This window comes from Tursiops truncatus, chromosome 15, assembly GCF_011762595.2.
Source record: "Tursiops truncatus isolate mTurTru1 chromosome 15, mTurTru1.mat.Y, whole genome shotgun sequence".
NCBI lineage: Eukaryota > Metazoa > Chordata > Mammalia > Artiodactyla > Delphinidae > Tursiops > Tursiops truncatus.
The window spans coordinates 81,063,228-81,090,130 of record NC_047048.1 but is presented as its reverse complement, the minus strand read 5'-3'; the positions used below and the strand labels follow the sequence as shown (position 1 = coordinate 81,090,130).

At 52.8% G+C, this 26,903-nt stretch overlaps 1 protein-coding gene across 2 annotated transcripts; it reads left to right on the top strand.

Moving 5' to 3' along the window:
* Positions 1-9,266: 9,266 nt before the first annotated feature.
* ZBP1 (Z-DNA binding protein 1) lies at positions 9,267-21,486 on the top strand. Of its 2 annotated transcripts, none has more exons than XM_073793131.1 (8): positions 9,267-9,455; positions 12,215-12,424; positions 13,006-13,071; positions 13,484-13,657; positions 14,821-14,982; positions 16,150-16,353; positions 17,432-17,626; positions 18,985-21,486. In XM_073793131.1, the coding sequence occupies exons 1-8, from the start codon at positions 9,422-9,424 to the stop codon at positions 19,230-19,232; spliced, it is 1,293 nt and encodes a 430-aa protein (XP_073649232.1). In that variant the 5' UTR covers positions 9,267-9,421; the 3' UTR covers positions 19,233-21,486. The 2 variants fall into 2 exon arrangements, with proteins under 2 accessions (XP_073649232.1, XP_033696377.1); XM_033840486.2 differs by having other exon boundaries at positions 9,268-9,455; positions 13,009-13,071.
* Positions 21,487-26,903: the final 5,417 nt, after the last annotated feature.

Below are 26,903 nucleotides of genomic sequence, written 5' to 3'. Positions count from 1 at the left end.
AATAATCTTCTACCTCTAGCTTGCGGTTTCCCAAAGTCAAGACGTTACTTACTGACTTCCTGCTTCGACAGACAAATATTTAGCACATTGACACGCCTCCCTACTTCCCAATAAAGAAATGTTCTTACTTGGGTTCCTTTTATGATTGTCTTTATGACTTCAAGTACTGTTATCTACACCTCTGTTTTGTGTTCCTTCTATGAGGACAGTGTTTCTGGACTCCCCACCTGGCAAGTTGAGGAGACTGTACCCCTGGCCTGGCTGGTCTTCAGCTCACCCCCTCTTCCCAAACTCCTTTCACTTCCTTTCTACCTGTGTTCTCTCCATTTTTACTTCCAACTTATCAAGATGAGTGACATTTCTATTCTGCCCATAGCATAATTCAGTCCTCTGTGCTTTATCTGTGAGTTGATCCTAAAACTGAAATTCAGTAAATGCCGTTTACATTGTTGTGACTATGTGGATATTGTTCATTGCACGCAAAGTCCCATTCAATATAAAGAACTGAGTTTTGATATTATTTTTTATTACACTGTGCTATGGACTGAATTGCATCCCCCAAATTCATGTGTTGAATCTCTAACCCCCAATGTGTTGGTATTTGGAGATGGAGCCTTTGAGAGGTAATTAGGTTTAGGTGAGATCATGAGGGTGGGGCCCCCATGATGGGATTAGTGCCCTTAGAAGAAGAGATACCAGAGAACTCTCCCAAGCCCCCACCCCATGCTCTCTCTCCCTCTTTCTCTCTCTCTTTCTCTCTCTCAACCATCAGAGGACACAGTTGGAAATCAGCCATGTGTAAGTCAAGAAGAGAGTTCCCACCAGAACCCAACCAGGTTGGTATACTGATCTCAGACTTCCAGCCTCCAGAACTGTGACAAAATTAGTTTCTGTTCTTTAAGCCCCCAGCCCCCCGTCTTCTGTGGTATTTTGTTATGGCAGCCCCAGCAGACAAGATACACAGGTAATCCACATTTATTGTAGAAAATGTAGAAAATTATAGAATACAAATTATATTGTAGAAAATATAGAAAACAAATCACCTATGTATTGCTAAGAGATAATCCATACTCTCTCTAGGCATTTTTCTATGTTATAGGTAATCACATATGTTTAAAAATGGAATCATCCTCTAGCTTTATAAACATCTTTCCTTAATATACTATAAACACTTTTCTTTATCCATAAATACAGTTCTATATGGCATTTTTTCATAGTTTCAGAGAATTCTATTGTACAGATTTCCTAATGTACTTAACTAGTCCCCTTTGGTTGGACATCTAGGTTGTTTATAATTCCTTCACGTTTATAAACTATCTTGTGATGAACAGCTCAGGCATACGTCTCAGTACACAGGTGATATTATTCATTATTATTATTTCATCAGGATAAAAGAAAGAAGCTCCTAATATTAATGTTTTTACAGAATACAGTGGTTCAAACTGAGGGTGAAAAAGCAGAGGTCACATGCCAAGCATATGGCAAAAGGATTCTCTCCCTCTCTATCCTCCCTCAAAGATGCTTTCCATTCCTAGATGTCCACCAAGTAGCCTTGAATCAATTCATCCAATATTTTAGTCTTCTGTCTGATAAAAGTGTATGTTCTTGTTAATTCTTTATATAATAAATGACCCAAAACAACTGAGACTGAATTCAGCAGAAGAGGGAATCACTGACTCTTGCAACTGGTTGGGAGCTGGGCTAGATCACATGCCCTCCAGGTCCAGATGTGCACACCATGATGTTAGGAAGGTGTCTGTCTCCATCAAACTGCCACCTCTACCAATTTCCCTTTCAAGTAGATCCTCCTCTCCCACCACCTTTTCTCCAGGTGCATTTCCTGACAGCTCTAAGTCAAGTGGGAAGAAATTAGCTCTCAATCTTCTATCACGAGTCCCAGAATAGAATCCCATTGGCTGGCTCAGGTCATGTGCCCATCCCTGAGCCAATCACTACAGCCAAAAGAAGAGAGTGCTCTGGTTGGCCTGGTTTGAGTCTCATGCCCTGCTCTGGACCTAGAGGTGGGGTCAGCTTCCTCCCATCCATGTGGATTGAGAAGGGGGTGAGGTGGCTCACCAAAGGAAAATTGGAGTGATCGTGCCAGAAGAAGGGGGCTGGGTGCTGGACAGCCAAAAGCAGCAGGTGTCATTACACTGGACAAGTAAAGGCCTTAATAATGAAAACAGAAAACTTTCTATAAACACAGCAACACTTTTGCCATGTGTAGCCTGTGCTGCCTCCTTTGCACCGAGCTGGGGAAGGCCGCGGTGCCTGAACCAGCCCTGCCATTTTGACTACTTCAAGTTGGTTTAAAGTTGATATTTGTTGAAATTATTTCAGCATGTGTGTCTGGCTTCCTGTCTCAGTCGCGGGCATAGATGGAACGTTCAGAGTGAGGAAGGATGTGTGAGCCAAACGGGGGAGACAGAACACACAGGAAGTCTGTGCCAAATCAGCATCGCATTTTCTTTAACACGTTGTACAGTTGTCTCGAAGTAAAAGAACTGTTTCTAAAAATAAAACAAAATATTATAAAAGCTTCACAATTAAACGATTTGGAATAAATGATGGGTTTAAATGTGCAAATAAAAGTTTAAAATAAATATCCACCCATGCGTGTGCGTGTGTGAGTATGTGTGTGTTCATGCCCGTGTGTGTGGGCTGGCATGATTTGCCCCTCCCCGCTGCCCCACGCCCCCCACCTCCACTCTCCCCTCTCCTTTGTGGCCCCTCCTTGCCGTGACTGATAACCCTGGAAGCAAAACACTGAAACCATGATGTTCAGCTTATTAAAAGGCTTTTATTGAGCTCAAAATAATTAAATTTGCCTTTAAAAGCATCTAACTTGATTGAGTGAGCAAACGTAAAAATGAATTTTTAAAATTCATGGAGTTAGACTTCTGCCTGCTCTTTACAGTTGTGGGCAAATGCAGGGGAAGCTGCAAAGGATGGACTCAGGGCCCAGCTCTGTGATCATTTGATCTGGATTCAAATCCACCCCTTGTCCCTCTCCAGCTAGTTAACCCTTGGGGCCTCAGTGCCAAGAGGAGTTACTTGTGCAGAGAACTGCAGCAAAAGCCATCAGTAACCCCATCATACCTCCTTGGCCTTCTCCATTTCTTTCATGTGGGTCCAGCTGCCCACCATGCTGCAGGCCAGACAGGCTGGCCAGGCAGGCTGACACAGTTGGGAGCAGCCTCCTTCAGGGATGGGAGTGGAGGGTAAGCACCCCAGCTCCCTCAACCTCGGTGGGGAGCCCTGAGAAGATGTTCCCCATGCTCCCAGCATTCCTAGCGCTCCCTGTGGCACTGAACCCCAGGTGCCCCCAGGGGGCTTGCTTGACGGCGAAGCCCTCGATTAGCCCATCCTTCCCCTGTCCCAGGTCCCCACCACCTTCCCAGGGTTTCCTAGCATCACCTCCTAAATAACTCCTTGCACTCAACTCTGTGCCTCAGAGTGTGCTTCTGGGGCACCCAGCCTCAGACTACAAATTCTAAAGTGGTGGTGGGTACAGCGAGAGATCAGAGCACCTTAGAGAGAAGAGCTCCCTGTGAGGAAGGTATGGAGGGGGTCCTGTGTGTCCGCTCAGGTGTGGACATACAGTCACCAAGTCTTGTTTTTAACCCAATATAGCCAAAATATCATTTCAATCAATCAATATAAAAATTGTTAATGAGAACAAAAATTTTAAACATTGGACTCTTTTCTACTAACTTAGGTTTCTGTGTCTCCGAGGACTTAGGACAGGGCTGTGCTCATAGGGACACTGTTAGGAACTGAATATTTGGGTCCCCCTGCCAGCAAATTCAGTGTTGAAACCCTACCCCACCATGAGACAGTGTTAGGAGGTGGGGCCTTTGGGAGGTGATTAGGATTAAATGAGGTCATGAGGGTGGATCCCCCATGATGGGATTAGTGCCCTTATAAGAGTCAGGAGACAGCTCACTCCCCCTCACCCCCACCAGCTGAGGACACAGAGAGAAGACGGTTATCTAAGAACCAGGAGGTAGATCTCACCAGACACCAAATCTTCCAATGACCTTGGACTTCCAGCCTCCAGAACTGAGAGATACATATTTGTTGTTTAAGCCGCTTGGCCTATGGTATTTTGTTATGGCAGCTAAGCTGACTGAGACAGGCACACTCAGTCAAAGAAACTTTAGAAAAAAGAATAAAATACCAACCTTTTTCCTGCTAGATCTGATAAGTCACAGCAGGCAGCACTAAGCTGTCCAGCATAGAAAGCGTTGCTCCTTATCCTGTGGCAGGATGACACGTACCTGTTCATAACAATAGAAATAATTGCGAAGAGCTTGGCTTCTAGAGCTCGATAGCCTGGGTCTCAACTCCATCAATTTCACCCACTGGCCACGTGATCTTGCCCAGGTTACTTAGTAATCTTTCTGTACCTCAGTTTTCTTATCAGATTTAATATTAAAATGCAGATTTAATATTACTTGTCGGATTGCTGGAAGAATTGAATAAAAGAATGTAAAGCACTGGAAATAGTAAGCTCTAAATAAATCAGTTGCTATCCAGTTGATAAGTCTTTTAAGAAACATTTTCGGGTCAAATTTTAGAGTACGTTACCCATTTAAAACTAAAAGAAGTTACGAATTAACTCATAAAAGTATTCTGCTGGTGCCCCATCTTCTACCCCATACTTGACAATACCCTGGCCACAACTCACCTTGGGCCACGATCCCCAAAAGACCAGGAATCCTGGCCCTCGCGATCTGTCTCTCTGCCTTTCCCCGTTTTATCTTCTAGGTGTAGAAGTCTTAGCACCTCAGGCCTACAGATGCTTCGAGAGCTTTTGAAAATGAACTCCAAAATATGGGGGAAAAACCTGGCAAAATCAGAATCAATACATGTTTAATTAAACATCTAGAAGACGTAACATTATGTCAAGTTCATTAGCTGTTCCATTTGGTCGTCAAAAATTCTTCGTTATATTTTTCATTATATTTGAAACAAATTTATAGGTGAGCTCTCTTCATTGTGCAAGAATTCCCAAGAATACTGGACCCTCGGTGGAGGAATTGTGGCCAATTGTAATTAAATGAATTTCTTGTAGGCAAAGAATTTTGGAAGCAGCATTATCAAAAAATCTTTTGATTATAAAAATAAAAGTTAGTTGTGAATTCATTTCAATCTATTTTGGGGGATGTGGGGAAGGACTTCTAAAAAGAGTTAGTGGGGGAAGGAAGGGTGTGAAAGCAGCCTGATGCTGGCCACAGGTCCCTCCCCTGGACTCCACACAGCCTCCTTGTGGCCGCAGCCCCTCTCCCCCGTCAACCTCCTGCCAACGCTCTCTGGCACCCCTGGCGGTCTCTCCCAATCCCCAGCCCACCTTGGGTGAAAATCTTCCAGGAACTCTTCCGTTGCCCCGAGGGAAGATCACAAGTTTCAATCACGGCCTTCAATGCCCTGGCCCCTGGCCAGCTCCCTGACTCCTGTGACCCCTGCCCAGCTCCCCTTTACCAGCCAGCACTGCTGGGAGTTGGGGGAGGGGACCCAGGACTTGGCCTGAGTCACCCGTCAATCCCTCGATTGGGTAGTGTGGCCTTTTCTGCAGCCGACGTGGGAAGTAGAGCCAGGAACTAGGAGGGGGTCGGGGCTTTCTCCCTGCAGCGCCCTCACCCCACCCCGCCCCCCACTGGCTCCAGCACTTCGCCTGGGATAAAGGAGGCACAAGGAATGAGTTGGTGCAAGACCAGATGAGTAAATGGGACTGCTTGTCACTCAGAGAGGGACAGGTGGGTCATACCATGAAGATACAATAGCTCCTGTTTATTGAGCACATGCTACGTGCGCGGTGCTCTGCTGGGACCTTCCGGAGCAAGATCTCGGATTAGCTTTGCCACAAGCCCAGGGTGGGGCTGCTGTGATCCCCTTTTACAAAAGGAGAAATGGAGGCTCAGAAAGGGTAGTGACCGGCTCCAGGCGCAGAGGTACGAGATCGGGGCCCGGGGATCAGAACCCCAGGTCTCTCCGACGTGATGACCCAAGGAGGCTCACTGAGCTCTGCCTTGAAGGTCAGTGAATGGAGCCCAGGCAGATGCCTTGGGGGGGCTGCACTGAGAACCCGCTGCCCGTTGCAGCCCCTGGTTGGGTCTTGGCCCCTCGCCCTCCGCTGGTAGCTCTTGTGATCTCGTGCAGTCCCTGTCTCTGGCCACCTCTGGCTCTCTGCCCTTTGCCCCTGGCCAAAGACACATTATTGTCCCCGCTTGGTGCCTTCAGACCTTTCCACTCCCTCCCCCCGAGGTGAATTCACAGAAGAACCCTGATCGTAACATCCAGGCTGCCGGGTAGAAAGGAGACTGGGTTTTGCCAACACAATGTGCAGTAAAAATATCTCTCTTTTAAAAGAGAGAGAGAGAGAAATTTAAAGACTAGAGATCAGTAACATGTAATTATCATCTGGTTTGGGCGGAGAGTTCTAATAGTTTCCAGAAAAACACAAGCCATGAAAAAGGAGTGTGCTTTCCAAGACAAAAAGGGATCTGGGCCCCAGCAGGCAGTAGCGCCATCTTGGAACTCCTGTGGGCTTTGAGGTCCTTCCCAGGCAGAGTCGGGGGTCACCAGAGTCCCTGTCTCCCTTCCTCTCCCCTTTTGTCTTGCATGCTGGACGGGAGTCTCTGAGAGTGTGGGAACTACCTTTGAACTCAGCCTCGGACCTGCTCAATACATAAGCTCTGGAGAACAGATATACTTCAAGGCATAGAGGAGGTTTCCTCGTTCCTTTCTTGGGGGGAAAACAGAGCCTTGCAATGGCAGGGACAGCTAAGTATCCTCTGATATCTGTTGTCACCTATTTGGAAGTTAGTCGATCCCTTAATTTTAGCTAGGTGCCTGGTGGCCCAGAATAACGATCTTTCCTAGTCTCCCTTGCTGGGCCATGGGACTGACGGATGTCAGGGGAATGTCTGTGCAACTTGTGAGTATTCTTAAAGGAGCGGTACCTACTCTTCTTCCCTTGCCTCCTTCCTGCTGTAAGTAATGCAGTTGTGATGGCTGGAGCTTGAGCAGCCGTCTTAGAACATAAGGCCACATATGGCAGAGCAACAAGATAGAAGGGGCCTGGGTCTCAACACTATGGTGTGCCACACCACACCTGGACTGCCTACCAGACTGTTGTAGGAGAGAGACACAAGTTTCTGTATCGTTTAAGCCACTGATATTGCAGTTGAAGACAAACCTCATGGTCAAAATTACCTGGAAAGTCTCTTAAATTGAGAAGAGGAAATGCAAGCTAATTAAAACTTTAAAAGCGAGAGCCCCACTCAGTGTGGTGAGATGCTCACAGCAGGTACATGGCTTCCATGAATTCCAAATTGCCACAAAATGCTATGGAAGATGGAGCCCACCCACATTAAATTGTTTTTTCTTTCTCTTTCTCTCTTGCTTTTTTTTCCCCCCCTAATGTCTAGAAGTTATATTATGGAGTTATGGAGCTCCACCACATCACATTTTCTAAATGATGCAAATTTTGTGAACACCAACTAAAGGTCAGGTAAACATGCTTTTTCTTATCTATTATCTTTGTTTTATAATTAAAGAAACCAAGGCTCAGGGAGGTAGTGACACACAGGTAGGGAGGGGGTGATGGAGACACAGGGGCACCGGAAAGGGCCATCCAAACATGTCCAGACAGACACGGGCCAGAAGCAAAGTTGACCCTCAAATCAAGCTTGAGTTCCTCAGCCGGACCTGCAAGCCCGCCAGGCACCCTAGTCAAGGCCTAGGTCGGGGTGTCCATACTAAGGGGTCAGCAGCACGCAGGGAAGGAGCCAAGGAGCCTGTGTAGGAGAGGCATGGGGAATGGGGAGAAGCTGGGGTACAGCCAGATGGAGTTTGGGTTTTTCTAGGGTGGGGGACGGGGTGAGAGGCCCCCCTAAATCAGAGGGACCGGACGAGGGAAGCCGGGACGCAGGCTGGTGAGCGGGCGCCATCTAGTGGCTGGTCCAGGCACGGCGCCTCCCAGCCTCCCGCAGGGGCTCAGCAAGAGCCCGGAGGGCGCCCCACAATCTCCCTCAACACCTCCAATTACTTCGCATTTAACATTAAGACTGTCAGTTTACATAGAGATACACGTTTCTTTGGTTTTACATGAAAAAAGGAACAAAAGCATCATCGTGGCTTCCTGTTTTTATTGAGTTGTCCAACACTCCCCCTTTGGTTGGAATGAAATCACCTGGGACTCTCGGCCCTGCCTCCCGAGATTGGGGTTTAAGTGGTCTGCGTGTGGACTGGGCATCAGGATTTTTCCTGCTTGCTCTGCAAGGACAGCTTTGAGTCAAGTCTCCGGGGCCCTTTCCATGGCTATACTTGCTCCTGAGCTCCTCCCTTTGCAGAAATGCTAGGGATGGGGACCCCTGGGAGCCTGGGCCTGGCCCCCTCCCCAGCTTCTGCAGCTGGGATCCCAGGCCCAGGGGCTTCCAGGGTTGAGTTCTTGACACTCTGGGCTGCCTCACACAAAGCCGTTCACCTCTGTAGGCCTCAGTTTACCGTTCTGTTACCTGGACCAGAACAGCGGCTCTGAACTGCTTGGGGCAGGGGGGGTGTCAATGGCCCCTTTGAGAATTTACAAAAGCGATGCATCCTTCTTCCAGAAACAGGTAAGTGGGTGTCCAGCTGTGTTCATGGCTGTAGAAGGCATGAATTAACCCTTTTAGTCCTCACTACCACCTCCTGAGGTTGCTACTTGTATTAGCCCATTTCATAGATGAGAAAACTGAGGCATAAATAGGTTAAATAACTTGCTCAAGGCGCCACAGACAGTAAATGGTGGGGCTGAGTTAGAACCCAAGCATCTCTGTGGCCTTGGACTAGTGGCCTCACTGACCCAAGCTTCAGTTTCCTAAGAAAAGAGGCCAGTACTAGCCCCTACCCTGTAGATGATTCAGGGGCACACGAGATTGGAAAGCACATAGTAAGTACTCATTAAAGAGGGTTGTTGTTCTGATATGCACAAACGCAGGCACCCACCCATCCACCCACCCAGGTGTCTTGGCCTGAGTGTGGGGCTCAGGGTGGGCAGCGGTGGGAAGTCCCCTGGCCCCAGAGGAAGCGCTGGTCTTGCCCAGCTCAGCTGTTCCCTGCTAGCATCTAGCTGGAGGCCTAACTGTGTCTCACTTATCAATTTCATTTTCGATTTTGTTTCCTTCAAAAGCCACACACAGAAGTTTCATTTTCTTTTTCTCCGAAATCTGATCAGCTTGGGCTGACTAGGCATCTGTTTCCGGGGGGTGTGAACAGCTGACAGCTGGCTGGGTGAAGCTGGAATAGCTCCACAGCTGGCAAAGCACCGCCAGGACCACAAAAGCACACCCAGCCTCGACCGGGCCCACCTTCTCCAGGCCACGGGGTCGGGGAGCCTGCCGCTGCCCTCAAGTCGCCTGGGCTCGCAGCTGCCAGCATGGCCGAGGCCCCTGCCAGCCCAGGAGACGCAGGTACGTTCTTACTTCTAAGGAACAGTGGGAGTGCCCGGGTGGGACTTGCACCTTTTCTCTGGTTCCTTTTCTTGGTCCAGATTAGAGTCACGAGAGGACAGTATCTGAAAGCACAACGGTAGTAAGAAAGAGGGACAGAGGGCACGGCATCAGGTTCAGAGCCTTGCTCTGCCCAGGCCTCTTGCAACATGCTCTGTGTGCATTTTGCAATAACCCGCAGGCCCGATGAGGTTTCCATCTTACGAGTGAGATCACTGAGGCTTGCAGGTGAAATGACTCAGGGGACCACGGCAGAGCCTGGGGCCTTAACACCCGTCTTCACACTCATTTTGAGGAAGGACAGAAGTTGTCTGCTAAGAGGGGCAAGTGCATGTGGTTTTCCTCCTGCTGCATTCATTCCTCGGATAGCACTCTATTCCTGGAAGCACATGATGCAAGTTAACTGTTACTGAGCAGTGCTTTTTCTAGGGTCCCCACTGAAAGCGTGAGGGCTGTGGGCTGGGACGCTTTTTGTTTGCCTTTTTTTTTTTTTTTTTTTGCGGTACGCGGGCCTCTCACTGTTGTGGCCTCTCCCGCTGCGGAGCACAAGCTCCGGATGCGCAGGCTCGGCAGCCATGGCTCACGGGCCCAGCCGCTCCGCGGCATGTGGGATCTTCCCGGACCGGGGCACGAACCCGCGTCCCCTGCATCGGCAGGTGGACTCTCAACCACTGCGCCACCAGGGAAGCCCTGTTTGTCTTTGTTTTGTGATTGTTAGCTATTTAATCCTCACCACAATCTCTGAAGTAGCTGCTATTATCACCATTTCACAGATAGAGAAACTGAGGCCCAGAGAGGTCACATAGCTAGTAGGTGGCAGAGCTGGGGCTCAAAACCAGGAAAATAGGGTGTGCTGGGGAGGGGTGCCGACTGGGTGTGACCCAGGACCCCAGGCTGGTTCCCAAGCTCCTGTTGCACTTCCCCAACCCGGTAACTGAATTTAACTTGCCCCCCGGCAGATTTTCCTTTTAACTGACGTGTCACTTACACCTCATCCGTTTCACCAGCCTGAAGACTCAGCAGGTGACACCAGCCCCGCCATGGACCCCATTTCCCCTTTGAGGTCAGGGCACTGGAGGGGGAGGAAGAGGCTCCCCCAGGGGCAGGTTTTTTAAGAACCAAAACTCTTTTTAAAACTAGGCAAAGCCACAGTGGGTTGGACGGGTATCCCAGTTGAGGGGTAGTTTGGTGGGTGAAGGGGTGGGTGACCCCACGTGTTCTAATTGCACATCACCTGCGCCCAGAAGGACGCAAACATTCCGACCATAAGGGCAAGGCCACGGTGCCCAGCGCAGAGTTGGCAAATGGGTTGTCCCTTCCCCCGCTAGTGCCGCCCACTAGGAATCCAGGAAAAACCCAGAAGGTAAAGGATTGGGTTGCTGCCCTGGAAGGGGACCTAGGTCTTCCCAAGAAGGGCCCTGCTTTGCATTTTCCTCAGGGTTCTCGGGGCAGACATTTCCTCTCCCCAGCCCCTGGCGCTGCAGGCCCCGTGTCTGACCAGTTCTCTCACTCCCCACAGGGCAGCTGGCTTGGGTTTACGGGAGCCTGTCTGGGAGGAGTAGGGGCCATTTGGGGCCATTTGGAAAGTTCCTCGTTGAGCCTCGAGGCACCCTGCTTAGGACCATTAACTCAGGGGGGGCGGGAAACAGAGGCCCCGGAGAGCTACTCATCCCTCGCCCAGGTCATCTGGGCAAACACCTACCCAGCAGTGTACGCTCACTTTTTCACTCAGTCACTCCTTCATTCAAATGCTATTTCCTGAGACCCTACTGTGTGCCCGGCCCCATGCTAGACACTGAGCCACTACACTGAACCTGGCAATCCCAGCAGGGGATCCTTGGGGACACTCTGCAGGGGACCCACACACACCCAGCACCCCACCCACTCAGGGCATCCAGGACAGCCTCCCAACGATGGAGTCTGAGCAAGACCTGAGGAGGAGTATCCGTTGGACAGGTGGAGGGAGGGAACATTGCTCCTAACAGAGGGAAGAGCATGTGCAAAGGCCCAGGGGTGAGTGCGTCTGAAGGGAATGCAGACAGGTTGGCCCTTGAAGGGAAGCTGAGGGCGGGTGAAGACGAGGCTGGCAGAACCACGAGTTGGTGGCGTTGCTGTCATCCGGGAGATGGTGGTGACAAGGAGTAGAAGGTAGAGGCAGCGAAAGGAGAAGAGAGGATTTGAGGCAGCCAGGGACAGTGTTGCTAGGACTCTGGGATTGGGCATCAGGGCGAAAGATCCATTTCTGAGCGGCCGTTGGGTTCCTGGTGGGGATGAATAGTGACATCGCCCGAGTGGATTGTGAGCCCAAGAGGACGGGCAGATTCCACCGGGAGGAGAAGGATGGGGGATGGAGGACACCGGGCTGGGCCTCACTCCCCGCTCCCCGCTTCCTGTGCTCTGCCCCACCCTCCAGCATCCTGCCGCCCCCACTCCCCTCTCTCTGAGGACATCTGTGAGCTGAGCGTTCCCACCTGCCCTCCAGCGCTCACTCAGGTGGGGGACGCTCGGAAGGCCTGGCACCGCCTCTGGCCACCAGGCTGTCCAGCCAAGGTCATTTCTGAGCAGCCCACGTGCCCCTCCCTGTACAGAGATGCTGGTGGATGTCTGCTCAGACCTCTGTGCCTGCCTCTGCCCTGGATCCCTCTCCTGGAGGGCCACCAGCCCAGGCTGGGTAGTTGTGGGGACTCAGTTCTGTCTCTGCCCCTGTCTCCCTCCCCCAGACATTGAGCAGAGGATTTTGGAGGTGCTGAGGGACTCTGGCTCCCCTGTGAAGACTGCCCAGCTGGTAATGAAATGCCAAGTGCCCAGGAAGAAACTCAACCAGGTCCTCTACAAGATGCAGAAGGAGTCCAAGGCAGTCCTGCTCGTAGGCCCCGCGACGTGGAGCTTGGCCAATGGTGGGACCGAAGAAGTGGTTCCTGCAGAGCTGGGTAACCTGCCACCCCGGGACGGGGCAGTTGGAGGGGGCGGGTGTTGGACCCAGCACGAGCAGTCCTGGCAACGGCCTAGCCCAGATTTGGGCCTGGGTTCAAATACAGGCTCTGCCCTCAGGGACACATGATGTACCCTCACTGCATCTTGATTTCTTTTTCTGGCCAGTGGAGGTAACAGTAGGGCTGCTTTGTAGGGTTGTGAGAGGATTTGATGCAAACGGCTGAGCCTAGTGCCAGTATGTAGTAGGTGCTCAGCAAAACATTAATAATGATGATGATGGCAGTAACGATATGATAATAATAGAAGAGCCGTAGCATTGCACGAGATCCACTTTTCTGGTTCTGGTGCGGTGCCCGGGGGTCCTCTAGCCTGCACACAACCGCAGAGGGAGTAGATGGTCTTCCCCCCAACCCCAAGCCACACAGCTGGAAGGGAGTGGGGCGGGCTTTGAAGCTAATTTCCTTCCGAGTTTGGAGCGTCCATGCGCTAGGGGCTTCTGCAGAGCAGCCCACCTCTGTCTGGTAGGGTCCCCATCCCCTCTCCCGCTCGGCTGACCCCTGACTGTCTTTCCTCCCAGCAGAGAGGCCCCAGAAAGATGCAGCTGCAATTCCCCGGAAGCCTGGTCCTGAGTTCAGTCAGCGGCGTAAGCATCTTGTTTCCTTTCAGCTCTTGTTTCCTCTGACCCCAAACTCTCCTTGGCCACTCGAGAAGTTACAAGTGTTCAGGGGCCACGGCCCACCCACTAACAGGTCCCCACAAAGTGTTCAGAGGCAAGACTCTGTCTTTCGGTGAAAGAAGCTAAACGGCTGAGAAACCATTTGATGGGTACTTGGCAATTACTGTGCACCTAGGACGTGCCAGGCACTGTTCAGAGCCCTTGACGAACATCCCCAACCCCCAGAACAACCTCTGTGGTCCATTATAATTATGCCCATTTTACAGATGAGGAAAATGGGCACAGAGGCTGTGTCTGTCCCAGGTCACACAGCGGGTAAGCAGGGGAGTGGATTCGGCCTCCGGGGTCCTCCTTAACTACTTGCTGTTCTGCCTCCCAGAGGAAGAGATCTTCCGGTTTCTGGAAGCCCATGGGCCCCATAGAGCCCTGATCATTGCCCAGGCCCTGGGAATGAAGACAGCAAAGGAAGTCAACCCAGACTTGTACGCGATGAGGAACAAGCACCTCCTGGACTTAGACCAGAAATCAAACACTTGGGCTATTTATCGACCAGGTAGGCCCTTTACCTGCTGCCCACACCTGGACGGGGCAGAGGGTATAACACCCAACACCTGGTCCTTGCTGGGCTCCTGCTAAGCTCTTTGCCTGCCCCACCTCGTCAGAAGCTTGCTGTGCTCTTGCTGACCCGTCCCTGGAGGAGGGTTCCAGGAGGGAGGGACATGCTGGCAGGAGTAACCAGGGAGGGCTTCCTAGAGGTGTGGCCCGCCCCTGACTGTATCAGTCCTGGGCGCAGGTCTCAGCCTGAGTTTGCTAACAGTCTTCTGTAAGCACTTTGCCCAACTTGGAGTTTTAAGGCTGCTGAAGGAATAGGCTAGGCTGAGCTCAGATACCCACAGGGTAGAGTCCCAGAACCGACTTATCCATTACATGCAGCAGGTACCAGGCCTAGAGCCCACGGTGCTTTTAGGGGGTCACAAAAATGCTCTAGTTTCTCTTAAAATCAGAAGAAAAAATGAGTATTATAGTAACAATGAATAGCTAATAATGACTCTAGCCGATATTATATTTGTCTATATCCCAACGCAGTCATAAAATGTAATTTTAAATATTTTTTATGGCTGTAGGGGCTCACAAAGGCACAGGAGCCGAGGGCTCCCGAAGGTGGGAATGTGGCCCCGTGTGTGGAGCCCACGTGGGGCTGACATCCCTGCTTATGGTACCCAAGGAGGGTCTCAGCCTCCTAGGCTGGATGTTAAACACTGGTGACAAATCCAAATTCTTAAAAATGCCTTGTGAGTCAAGCAAAGTTTATCCCATGGCCAGAAACAGCCTGTGGACGGCCACCTTGCATCCTTCCCTGAAGGAAGAGAGGACCCTGGAAGCAATGGTTAGGGCTGTGGTTTCCTCGCAGTGAGAGGTACAGAGGGTGGGCAAGCATCAAGGCACCTGCCATCCTCCCAGGGTGGCAGAGGACACAGGGGTAGGGTGGCCTGCGGGACAAAGTCCAAGCAAGGCTCGTCTGTGATACCTGCAGTGTTTGGTAAACACTCCACTTCCTGGGGCACACCTTGGACCTGCTGACTCAGAGCCCCAGGGTGGGCCTGGGAATCTGTGTTTTAACCAGCTCCCCAGGAGATTCTGATACTGCCAACTAGTATTTGGAACTTCTGACTCCTAGAGAGATACAAAGGGATTGAGTGGAATGTTACTTTGCAGAAGGTTCTACAAATCAGTCCACCCCAGTCATTTACCAGCAAAATCCAGTCAACATGATCAGTCAGAATGGACCAAACAGCCACATTTCCATTGAGAACTCCAAAGCCATCCAGATTGGACACAGGAATGTCATAGTGGGACAAATGGCCTCTGGGGAAAAAGGTGAGTCCTCTGAAATGTCCAGGAGAAGGGACCTGTCAGGGCATCTGCTCCATCTGGGTGGGGGCAGGGAGTGGGGGGCATTCAACCTTCCAGGGAGGAAGGGCAGCTTTCAGATCTCCAAGGTCCTTCCTGGCTTTCTCAGGAATAAGGATGTCCCTGCTTGTGCCTGGATCAAACCTCTCCTGCTTCCCCTTCCTGCCAACATCTTTTGCCTCATTTTCATCGGGACCCAATATTTTCCCACAAGAAACAACTCAGTTCGCTCTTCCTCTCTAGGATGTCACAAGGGGTCGTTGAGCATTCTGTGTGTCCTGAGACACTCTTTTTTCCCATGTGTTCACATCTCAGAAACTGGGATGCATCGTATGGGTGTATCCGAGCTTTGGTGAGATACAGTAAGCAAATGAGTGCCTGCTGCACGGCGGGCACTGTGGGCAGAGGGGCCAGGGCCACCCATCAGTCCAGCCATGGGACGTGAGTGAGAGCGCGGGCCCCAAAGTTGGAACGCTCCCTGGGACCTCGAGAGAGCCCTTCCCTGCTGCAGGCCTCAGTTTCCCCAACTGTGAAATGAGGAACTTGATTCTAGAATCTAGATCAACCTTTCCCCAGCTTTGGTCCTCTGAGCTCCACCTCCCTCATTTTGGCCACGCCCATGGCTGATTCTTTACGCCATGTTGTTAAATGGTTTACTTTTTATTCTACTCAAGTTAATTTTAAAGTAAACTTTCACAGCATTACCTTGAAAACTACCAAGGTTACCATCAAAAATAAATGCTGACAAAATAGAACAATGTCAGAAGCTCTGAGGGCCCCATGCCAACAGCAAGTTAACCCCAAAGGAGACTTTCTCCTGACGGGCCCAGAGGACTGAGAACAGCTAGGAAGCAGTGGATGTGCCCATTGTCTGGGTTTTCAGTGCCCCAGTGACGCCCCAGGCACCAGTGGTAAAAACCCCGGAGCCCCACGCTACCTGTTCTGCCGGCCCACCTGCTCTCCAGTCCAGACCCTGAAGTAATCACTCCCAGTCTGATGGGGTCCAGAAAGAATCCCGAAGCCTGTCTCCTCTGTCCGGCCAGGACTTAGTGTGTGTGGGGGGGGGGGGGGCGGGTAGGGGGTAGGGGGAGGTCAGAGGGGGGTCAGGGGTCACGTTTCTGTGTCCCCTGCCAGGCTCCTCGGCTCCCCTCTACCTCCCTCCAATGGCACCCACTGATCCCTCAACTCAGGGCCCCCTGGCTGGATCCTGGGGGCCCCAGGACATCCGGATGGAGAAGTCTGTGCTCAGACATGTACAGATGGGACACGGCAACGAGATGAGTCTTCACAGCAACCCAGCCAAGGGCCCTGCCCACAGCGCCTGTGGCAGCCCCCCAGGTAACTGGAGAACAGGCTGCCACCCCACCCCCAGCCCACTGCATTCGGCTCCTGGCTAGATGGAACTTGAGCCGGTCCTTGTGGGGAGAGAGGCATGATGGGAAATTCTTTCCCTCCCACCAGGAGGCTGTAGAGCGGGGGGCTCTTTTAGAGTTAGCACCTGGGTTCCCATTCCCTACTACCCCCCTCAGGAAACCTCAGTTTCCTCATCTGTACAATGGGCAGGGGTCATTTCCTGGGCCAGCTGAAGCGGGAACAGAGGAGATGGCTGGACTGGAACTGGACATGCATTTAAGGAGCCACCTAGGCGCTGTCACCAGTGACCAGAGCTCCCAGGCCGCGTCCTCCCTGGCACTGGTCATCGAGAGACAGGCTGGGGTGTGGGAGCACAGCAGAGAGGCCTGAGAGAGAGAAGGAGAACCAGGGACGCCAGGGGACGGGTTTCCAGAGGAGGCGAGGCCGGTGAGATCAAGGGAGGGCTGTAGGGTCCAGCAACAAGGGGTCAGTGGTGACCTGAGGGGACAGAAGGGGCACGGAGAGTGGAAGGAGGGGAGACAGAGCACGGGCAGCTCTTTCCTGACGTTTGGCCGGGAGAGGCAGGAGCGAAACAGCTGCGGCTGGGGGCCGGACTGGGGGGCCACAGGGAGATTCTAACCAAAGATGGAGAGGGTGTTCCAGAGCTGCCAGGAAGCAGGCAGCAGAGAGACGGGAAGCAGGAGGCAGCAGGGGGAGGGGTTGAGTCCCAGGCGAGGCCCAGAGGACCAGTTCAGCTGGGCTGGGCTGCAGGAGGAGGGGCACCCAAGCTGGCAGAGCCGGGGGCCGAGGGAGCCGGCAGCCCCAGCAGGTGAAAGGCATGCGCAGATACGCCGTGTGAGGCCACGCGTCCACCAGTGACAGAGCACGGCATGGGCCACTGAGGGGAGGTTCCAGGAGGACAGCCGTGGAGGACCTGAGAACCAGGCTGGGGGTCAGGCCCACCGTCCAGCTGCTCTCACCGTCCACCTCCCCTCCCGCCCCCCCCCCCCCCCCCCCGGCATCTCTCTCTTTGGCTGACCTGCAGTCTCTGTCCTGGGTACAGGCCCGGAAGCTTCCATCAAAATTCAAATCCCCGAACCAGGACCTCACTCCGAAGGGGGCGTGGCCCAGAGAGTCCACATCCGCTCGTGCTTCCTGGAGGAGACCACCGTAGGCAACAACAACAAGATGACTGTCAACCCAGGGGCGGCTGATCCCAGAGGAGTCGCAAGGGCTGGCAAGCCAGGAGGGAGCACAGGTGAGCCTGGGACACCCCGTGTGTCCTCTTTCCCTCTCTCATTCATTCATTTATTCAACAGTCACGAGCCTCCCATTTCTGGAGTCTGGGAGACAGGAGAGGGTCGTAGCAGGAGCGGGGGCTCTAGGGTAGAACGTGTGGGGTCCACCTAACCCACCGCCCAGCTTGGAGCCTGTTTCCCCGTCTGTAAAATGAGGGTGGTTAGACTAGCCTGTGGCTCCCGAGTTGGAGTGAGGACTGGATACGCTCCCCTCACTGCTGGGACACCTGGACCGGACCAGTGACGTGACTTGCGGTGCCCAGAGCAACCAGTAAAAGCAAGGCTCCTTGTTCAAAACCTAGCAAGAATTTCAAGACAAAGACAGCAGAGCAGTAAACTGAGCACAGGCCCCTCTGAACGGGCCTGTGTGACTGCCCGGGCCACATGCCCGTGAAGCTGGGCCTCCCTGGAAACTTCTGGAACATGATCCCTCCTCAGTTCTTAGTCACCCACTTCACCGATTCTTCCCCCCAAATAATGCGGTAGCCACTTTACGCTTCTTCCCCGTTTCAGTTATTAGGAAGAAGTCGTTCATTCATTCATGCACCTGCTCAGGCCCCACTCCTGCCCTCAAACGCTCCCTCCCCCGGAGATACAGCTAAGGGCACAAACAGACAAACGCTACCCACTCACAGGGGCCAGAGTCCAGTACAGGGACTAGAGACAGTCACAAACCAAACCTTTTGAGGCTTTGAAGACCAACACTATAAAAAACTATAAAACCTGGGGCGGTGGCTGGGCAGCGCCGTGACGGAGAGGAGCTGCCTTAGCCAGGCCGCCAGAGAGGCTCCAGGAGGAGGTGACATCTAAGCCCAGGCGTGTGGGGAAGGAGAAGCTGGCCAAGCACAGATGTGGGAACAGCATTGCCAGTGGAGGGAACAGCAAGTGCAAAGGCCCCGTGGTGGGAAGAAGGGTGACGTCCAGAATCACACACACACGAGCCCAGGGAGCGGAAGGGAGTAGATCCGGTGGGCAAGGCCAGGTCTCTCTGTGCCGGGAAGCCCAGAAGAAAGGTCCGGATCTTATCTGAAGTGACCTGGCGAGGCCTGGAGGGTTCAACCAGGGGCAACTTGATGTGGGGCACGATTTAAAAGTCTGGCTGAAGACAATCGGGGGAAAGCAAAGGGGGCTGAGGAAGCGGGAGCAACGGTAGAGGGGAGAAAGGATGGGGCCTCGGAGATGGGGACACAAGGTCACCCACAGGGGAAGCCTGTGTCCGGGGCAGCAGCCTCAGTCCCGGTGAAGCAAATCGACTTGGTTATTCGGTAATTCGAGGGGAGGCGGCTCACGTGTTCCTGGGGCCCCATCTCTTCCCTAGACCCTCCCTCCGGAGCTGCAGGATCCAGAAGCGAGGTCCCTCCCGGCAGCAGTCAGGCTGCCCCCGTCAACGCTGAGACGCTCATCTCAGAAGAGCTAGCGGCTATGACGCTCAAAACGCAGGGGTCCCAGAAGTGCGGAAGACACCTGCTGAGTGACAGAATCGCAGAGCCAGTGTCCCCGGAGGGTGGAACTCAGTGCAAGCAGCCTGTAGGCGGACTCCTGCAGGAAGGGCCTGGGAGCCAGTGAGCTCTCTGCTGCCGTCATTGTCGTTTTTGACCTTCTCGCCTCCTGACACGTGGCCAGCCTGCCTCTGCATTTGGGCTGGGCCCGGCGTGGGGCAAGGGCAGGGCTGCTGGTGGCAGGAGCAGCCTGCCAGGGGGTCACCTTCCCGGGCCTGCCGTCCATCAGGACCACCCATTCTCTGCCCTTCACTCAGGACCTGACTTCCTCAAGGCCTATCTTGGCCACCTGACCACTTAACTACCTGACCTTTCTAGAACCTTCCTACCTCGGCCTTGAGGGCTAGGGATGGGTCATTCTCTAAAGTTGCCAGAAAAGGGATACCACCAGACAGGTAAGAACCTCAGAAGTCGGCTGTATCTCCCCAAGCGCTGGCCAGTGAATTCACTAGGTACAGAGGCCCTGTCTTTTCACTCTTGAACCTCCGGTGCACGCTGGACCGGCCCCTCCACTGACCACCTCCTGAGTACCATGCCGTCGGGCTACAGAGAGAGGAAGGCCAAGCCCTGCCCTTGGGGAGCGGTTCACAGCCAGCGGGAGAGGCAGCCTGGGACGTGGGCAGTGAGCCCTGAGCAGGAACCATCATGGGGAATTAAAGGAGTGCAGAGCACCAATGCAGACACTGTCCGGAGCGCCCAGGAGGCTCCCCGGGGAAGGAGAAAGCTCTAGGGCTCATTCTTCAACATCTGGCAGAGGGAGGAGGTTGGACGGGGAATGGTGTTCTAGGCAGGGGCTCGGCCTGGCCAAAGGCATGATGGTCAGAACAAGAGGACTTATAGCAGCACAGCAGTTTGGGTGTTGCTAGAAAGCCCAATGCAAAGAAAATGCAAGTGGGAGTTTGGCTGGAGAGGAGTTTGGACTTGATGATGAGCTCTGGACAAGCACGGCTCCACCTGCCCAAATATTCCAGGAGGAACTGGGCAAGTCCATGCAACAAGGAAGTTGGGTTCATTACAGGGAAGGAAGGCTTTTGTCCAATGGGCCGGAATGGCCCAGCCTACAGGGGGCAAAGGCATCTCGGCCACCACCGTGGCCTGGGGCCCCCAGATCCCTCCTGCCTGGGATATCCAGTTCGCAGACGTGCCACACGGTGTAAGGGGCTGGAAATCAGGTTTGACTCGTTGCTTCGGGCATTGTCTGCCCTCTGGGGTGAGCTGAAAACTAACTGCTTGCCTCAAAGTTTGCCTGAGGTCTGTGGCTAACCAGGCCCGTATAAGTGGGCCATCAAAATGCATCTCAGAACTCAGCCTCAGCTCCCACCTGCAGCCCAAGCCAGAACACTCAATTTTCCTGCGAGATTTCCCCTCTCTGTATAATTAATTTGTCATAAACTCGCTGACAAAGCATTGCTGGCTGTTAATAGGGGCCGGAGGTGAAGGTCAAAGCTGGTCTCTTCAGGAAGGAAATGAACTAGCTACCATTAAAAGCAAAGAATGATTAAGTCCATCCACCCCCCAATACTTTGCTCTCACTAGCTCATCCACCGTCCCCCCTTTCTGCAATGATACCTGTGCACACAGAACTTGCCATCCCTGGAGTTGGATGGGGTCGGGGTGGGGATGGGGGAGGAGGAATTTGCTACAAGAGTTGGAAGTGATTTTCCAAAAGCACCATGACCTGGTCACAAATGCAATTCTATTTTCTTTTTCTTTGTAAAAAAATTTTTATTGGCGTATAGTTGATTTACAATGTTGTGTTAGTTTCAGGTATACAGCAAAATGAATCCGTTTATATATATACATATATATCTCCACTCTTTTTTAGATTCTTTTCCCATATAGGCCATTAAAGAATATTGAGTAGAGTTCCCTGTGCTGTACAGTAGGTCCTTATTAGTTATGTATCTTATATATAGTAGTGTGTATATGTCAATTCCAATCTCCCAATTTATCCATTCCCCCCTCTTACCCCGTGGAAACCACAAGTTTGTTTTCTACACCTGTAACTCTATTTCTGTTTTGTAGATAAGTTCATGTATACCTTTTTAGATTCCACATATAAGCAATATCATATGATATTTGTCTTTCTCTGTCTGACTTACTTCACTCTATGACAATCTCTAGATCCATCCATGTTGCTGTAAATGGCATTATTTCAGGTTTTTTTTAAATGGCTGAGTAATATTCCATTGTATATATGTCCCACATCTTCTTTATCCATTCCTTTGTTGATGGACATTTAAGCTGTTTCCAAGTCCTGGCTATTGTAAATAGTGCTGCAATGAACATTGGGGTGCATGTATCTTTTTGAATTATGGTTTTCTCCAGGTATATACCCAGGAGTGGGTTTGCTGGATCATATGGTAGCTCTATTTTTAGTGTCTTAAGGAACCTCCATACTGTTCTCCACAGTGGCTGCACCAATTTACATTCCCACCAACAGTGCAAGAGGGCTCCCTTTTCTCCACACCCTGCAATTCTGTTTTCTTATCCCAGCTTCTCTGCTCCTCTCAGAGTAAGCTTAGACAGGACTCCTCACCTGTGGGGCTTTAGCAGACAGCCAAGATTAGAGGCTTAGAGCAAGAAAAATAGTCTAGGGAGAAATCCAGGAGCATTTGGGCTGCAAATGACAGAAACCTAAAAGGGGAATCTATTTACTCATGCAACTGGGAAATCAAGAGATAACTAGCTTCAGGAATGGCTGGATCCAGGGGCTCAAGCAGTATTTTCAGGCCTTTTCTCTCCATCTCTCTGAGAGACTCTTTCCAGATGGCTGCCAGCCACCCAAGACTTACATCTTGTCAGCTTAGCAACCCCAGCAGAAAGAGAATTCTTCAAGCCAAACACAACAGGTAGAATGTCCCAGGGAGGATTCTGATTGGTTGAGCATGGATCACATGCTGATCCTTGAACCAATCAGGGAGAATGGAGTGCTCTGATTGGCTAATGTGGAGTCAAATGTGCTCACCTCCATGGTGGGGGAGGTGAAGGCATCCTGGCTCTCACTGCCTGGCCCACGTTTTTTGACCCACTTGCACATTCTCTTTCCCACCCCAACCTGAGACCCTATGGCCTTTGCCTCCTTCAGCTGAATCTCCACCAGCTGCTGGAGAAGCGGCCCAGCTGGGAAAAGGCCACAAAACCCAGAGATCAGGGGTGTCCGACAGTGGGCGTGAGGGCCGGGCTGCCCCTTACCTGGGCTGCAGAGCCCCCGAAAGGCCTGGCATCTCCGCGGGGAGACAGACCCAGCTCCGCCCACTGGTGGGAGGCATGAGGGTGCAGGGACGCAGAGTCTGGGAAGGAGGCTGCGAGATTCTAAAGGGGAATCCGTTTCACTGTCCTATCTGTGTGACCCCCATCCCTCACTGCCCATTTAAAGGATCTGAGCCTCAGCCATTTCATCTGCAGAATGGGCCGGGGAGGCGACTAAGGGCACACAGCTCAGGTGTGCGAGAGTGCTGGACGGTATGGGGGCCTCCGAAGGCTGGACCGCACGTGGGAAGAACTCAGTAAAGAATAAGTAGTTCAGTGGTTCCCCATTGGGGCCCATTCTACCCGCATCCTCCCATCCTGGGGACAAGTGGCATGTCTGGAGACTTGGTTGTCACGGGGCAGGGGAAGTAGTCTCCTGTTGCTCCTGTAACAAATTGCAGCACATGAGTGGTTTAAAACAACATAAACTTAGCATCTTCCAGTCCTGGAGGTCGGAAGTCCCACACGAGCTCAGCAGGCTAAAATCAAGGTGTGGGCAGAGCTGGTTCCTCCGGAGGTTCAGCAGAGAATTGCTCCCTTGCCTTTTCCAGCTTCCAGAGGCACCTGATTTCCCAGCTCGTGGCCCCTTCCTCTGTCCCCAGATTGAGCAGGATCACATCTTCCAATCTCCCCTCCACCCCCTCCTCTTTCCTCCCTCTTCTAAGAACCCTTGTGATTACTCTCCGCCTACCCCGCCAATCTAGGATAATCTCCCCTCAAATCCGTAATCACAACCACAAAGCCTGGTTCACTACGTAAGGTGACATACTCATAGCTTCTGGGGATCAGGGCTTGGCCATCATTGTGGGGTGGGGGTGGGACTGTATTCCACCTCCCCCTCCGCTAGGCAGCACCGCCCCACAGCAAAGAATTGTCAGGACCCCAATGTCAGCAGTGCCAGGTTGAGAAACCCTGCATCGGTGATGTTATTATTATTAATATCCTGGAGATAAAAGAATGAGTGGGGCTTAGCATTGCAGCCCTAGGTGTAACCTGAGCATAACCTCAGGTAAGTCCCATCACCCCTGAGCCTCAGTTTCCTCCTCTGTGAGATGGGCAGAGATAAGGACAGCACCCTCTCCATGGAGTTCCTCGGGAGGATGGAAGGGTATTTCACACAGTGATTCTCAGCCCTCAGGGCGTCTAACAAATGCTGAGTCCCGGTCCAGCCCAGATCGATTGACGACAGTCTCTGGGAGCGGGGCCTGGGAAGCAGTATTTTTTAAAGCTCCTCCATGATCCCAAAGAGCCCCTTGGGGGCTGAGATGTCCCTGCCTGGCTCCGGGTGGACACACCCAGGGCACCAATGGACCACAGCCGTAGCTGGGACCCCAGAAACCCCCCACCCAGCACCACTTTCTGGCTGGTCTCTGTGGCAGGAGAGTGTCTGTGGGGAGAGGAGCCCCAAGCCAGGTCCCAGCCAGGTCCCAGGTCCCAGGTCCCAGACGACCTCAGCCTGAGAGCCAGCAGTGGAGGATTCGGGGCTCAGCCTGTCATGGCTTTGGTCCGAGCGCCACCTGCTGGCTGGATATGGCCCCTCACCAGGCAGGGCTTGTGAACTTCCAGGGTCCCAGTCTGGGGCCAGGCAGGATGGGACCATTCCCTCCCACCAAAGTGGCCAGACCTACGGCATTTCCCCTAGGGTTCTGGGGCTCTGCGTTGCACCCTAAGCCTATGCACAGACCCCAGGTCAAGTCCCTGCACTGCCCTCCCTTCCCACAGATGCCAGCACCCCAAAGTCAGAAACCCAGTCCCCACAAAAGCTGATTTTCTTCCCTCAAGAGGAACCCCTCTGTAAGCTGGGACCCACCCCCAGAAGACCCCAGACCAGCTCCTGCAGGAGTCCCAGGGACCTTGCCTGCAGCCCTGAGCCCTGACGTTTGTGGAACTCCCACCTGTACTCAGTCACTTCATCCTTCCATCCAGCCTGTGAAGAAAGGGATTCTCAACCCATTTCACATGGTGAAAATACTGAGGCACAGAGAGGTTAAGCTACTTGCCTAAGGTCATACAGCCAGGGTTGAATCCAGGGGACAAAGTGGGATAAGATAACCCCCTTGGATGTAAAAGAAAACCTTCCTGCGTGGAAGGCCCACATCATGTTTGGGCAACGCCTTGGTCTGGGAGGGCATATGGGGGTGGGGGCCCCGTTGGTGAGTGGAACAGGACCCCATCTGAGCGCAGTCAGGCCCCCTGTCCTCACGCAGGCCCACCACGCAGGTGGATGCCCCCGGGTCTCTGCGACAGTGTAGGACTGAAGAGAGCAAGCTCAGGGCCACCCCAGTTAGAAGTTCAGTCCCACCATTTCCTGCTGTGTGACCTTGGGCAGATACCTAGTCTGCCTGTGCCTCAGTTTCCACACGTGTAAAATGGGATAATCACAGCCCCTCCCTCTCAAGATGGTTTGCAGGATGAAATCAGTGTCTGGCTCATAGGAACCAGGAGTCCCTGTGTCAGTGCTGTTGGTAAGTGTGCCCTTCGCCACACGGCCTCCCGAGCTGCCCACATCTCAAAGGCCGCCCCCCTGCCATGTTGCCCCCCCCAGACCCCATCTTCCCTCCCTGACTCCCTAATTTTAATCTGACATCAGTTTGGATAGGATGGTCAGAAGCTGAACCGCCCCTAGTGAGCCCTGCTCAGGCCCAGCAGGCAGCGGCTTCTCCCTCTGGGCTGTGACCTCAGCCGCCTGACCCACCAGCACACACACAGCTCAGTGTCCGGGACAGAGGGGGGACCTCCCGACAGGGCAGCCCCCTCCCACCATCACACACACACACATACACATGACACACACACATCACTCACACACACACGACACACACATCACTCACACACATGACACACACATCACTCACACACACATCACACACACATACATACATCACACACACACATCACTCACACACACCACACACACACCACACACACACACACACACACACACACACACACACACACACATATCACACCTCGGGGCCACTGGGCAGCATCACCTCCTCCTGCCCAGCGAGGGGCAGCCAGGCCTGGGCCCCGTCAGGGCTCAGACTCTTAGCAGAGGCTTGGCCCTGGAACCGTTGTGCAGTCTCCCTGAGCCTCGGTTCCCCATCTGCAAAGCGGGGGGTTAACAGAGAATCCGTGGCAGTGCCTAGCACGCAGCGAGCGTGCCGTGGACAGCCGTGGAAGTGGCTGCTGTCATCCCTGTGCTCACGGTTCCCCACAAGGCCACGGCCACAGTGACAGCGAACAGTGAGTGTAACCTGCTGTGACTTAATGACATCTGTCACTCAGGGGTAGGAGGTATCCGAGCCCTCTGCAGAGGAAAAGGACAGGCTGGGCCGTCCCAGGGTTTGCCCGACCCACAGCCCATGAATCTACATTTGAACACAGGCCTAGGCACTGTCCCTCCACACAGACGGAGGCTGTTTAACACTCACAGCAGCTCTACGAAATGGACAAACAGATTTTGCCCGTTGCCCCATTGCACAGATGAGGAAACTGAGACCCAGGAAAGCGAGATCAAATCCAGGTCTGACTGGCCCAGACCGGTCCCATTGTGCGTCAGGACCCTCCGACTCTGCGAGGAGCCTGGGGTGGGTCGTGGGGTAACTCAGAGCGCCGCTGGGAGGCTGGGTGGGCCTGGTCCCCAGAGCCATGAGGTTTGTATCCGAATGTGGATTTGTCAAAACCCCCTTCTCATCACAGAGCCGAGGGCTTTGAAGTTTCAATCTTCCTCAAGGGAAGCAACAACAAAACCAAAAAACTCTGGAAAGCTCACTTTGCTCCAGTAAATCCAACCTACAGCGCTCAGCCAGCCTGAGTCCCGCCCTGGCCACACCCAGAGGGCGTGTGCAGCTGCTCAAGTTATGTTGTGAAAGAATCTTCAGCGACACGGAAAGAGATCCGGCATCTGGTGGCGCATAGGGACAATCCCAGCAGGCCCCAGAGCTCTGTGTGGGGTGTGATGCACTTTTTGGGTTAAAAAATGTCTGGATGCATGGAAAAGGGATTGAAGGAAGTCGGTGTACATGTGAAGAAAGGCTCTCTCTGGCTGAAATCCCAGGTGGTCAGTTTCTTTTGACTTTGTCTGGGTTTTCGACTTTACCTGCAGGGCACGTGCATTAATTGCGTAACTATAAGCATCTGTCATAGACTCCTGGGCCCCCGGACACTGTGGGCCCTGACGCGGGCCATGGCCACGGCTCTGGCCACCAGGTGGCACCCCCGATCTTTTTACTGCAAAAGGAGCCCAAGTTTGGAATTAACTGAGCAGTGAGACAGGGGGTCATGGGATCCACTTCTCTGCCTCAGCTAAGCCGGGACGCCTAGGGTGAGGACTGATTCCTGAGGTCCAGAGCTCAGACTCTAAGATCTCCACCTCATCTCTGTGGACCCGCCACCCCCAAGCTGGGCAGTTCTTCTGCAGAGCAAGGGTGACAACCCTGCCCGTGTATCCCGTCTGCCCAGAGCTGTGTGTCCTCAAGGTGAC

Coding starts and splice junctions, on each gene's coding strand:
- ZBP1 (XM_073793131.1), top strand. CDS start 9,422: ATGGCCGAGGCCCCTGCCAGCCCAGGAGACGCAG. Junction 13,658..14,820: donor TTGGGCTATTTATCGACCAG/GTAGGCCCTTTA, acceptor GTTACTTTGCAG/AAGGTTCTACAAATCAGTCC. Junction 14,983..16,149: donor AATGGCCTCTGGGGAAAAAG/GTGAGTCCTCTG, acceptor GTCCCCTGCCAG/GCTCCTCGGCTCCCCTCTAC.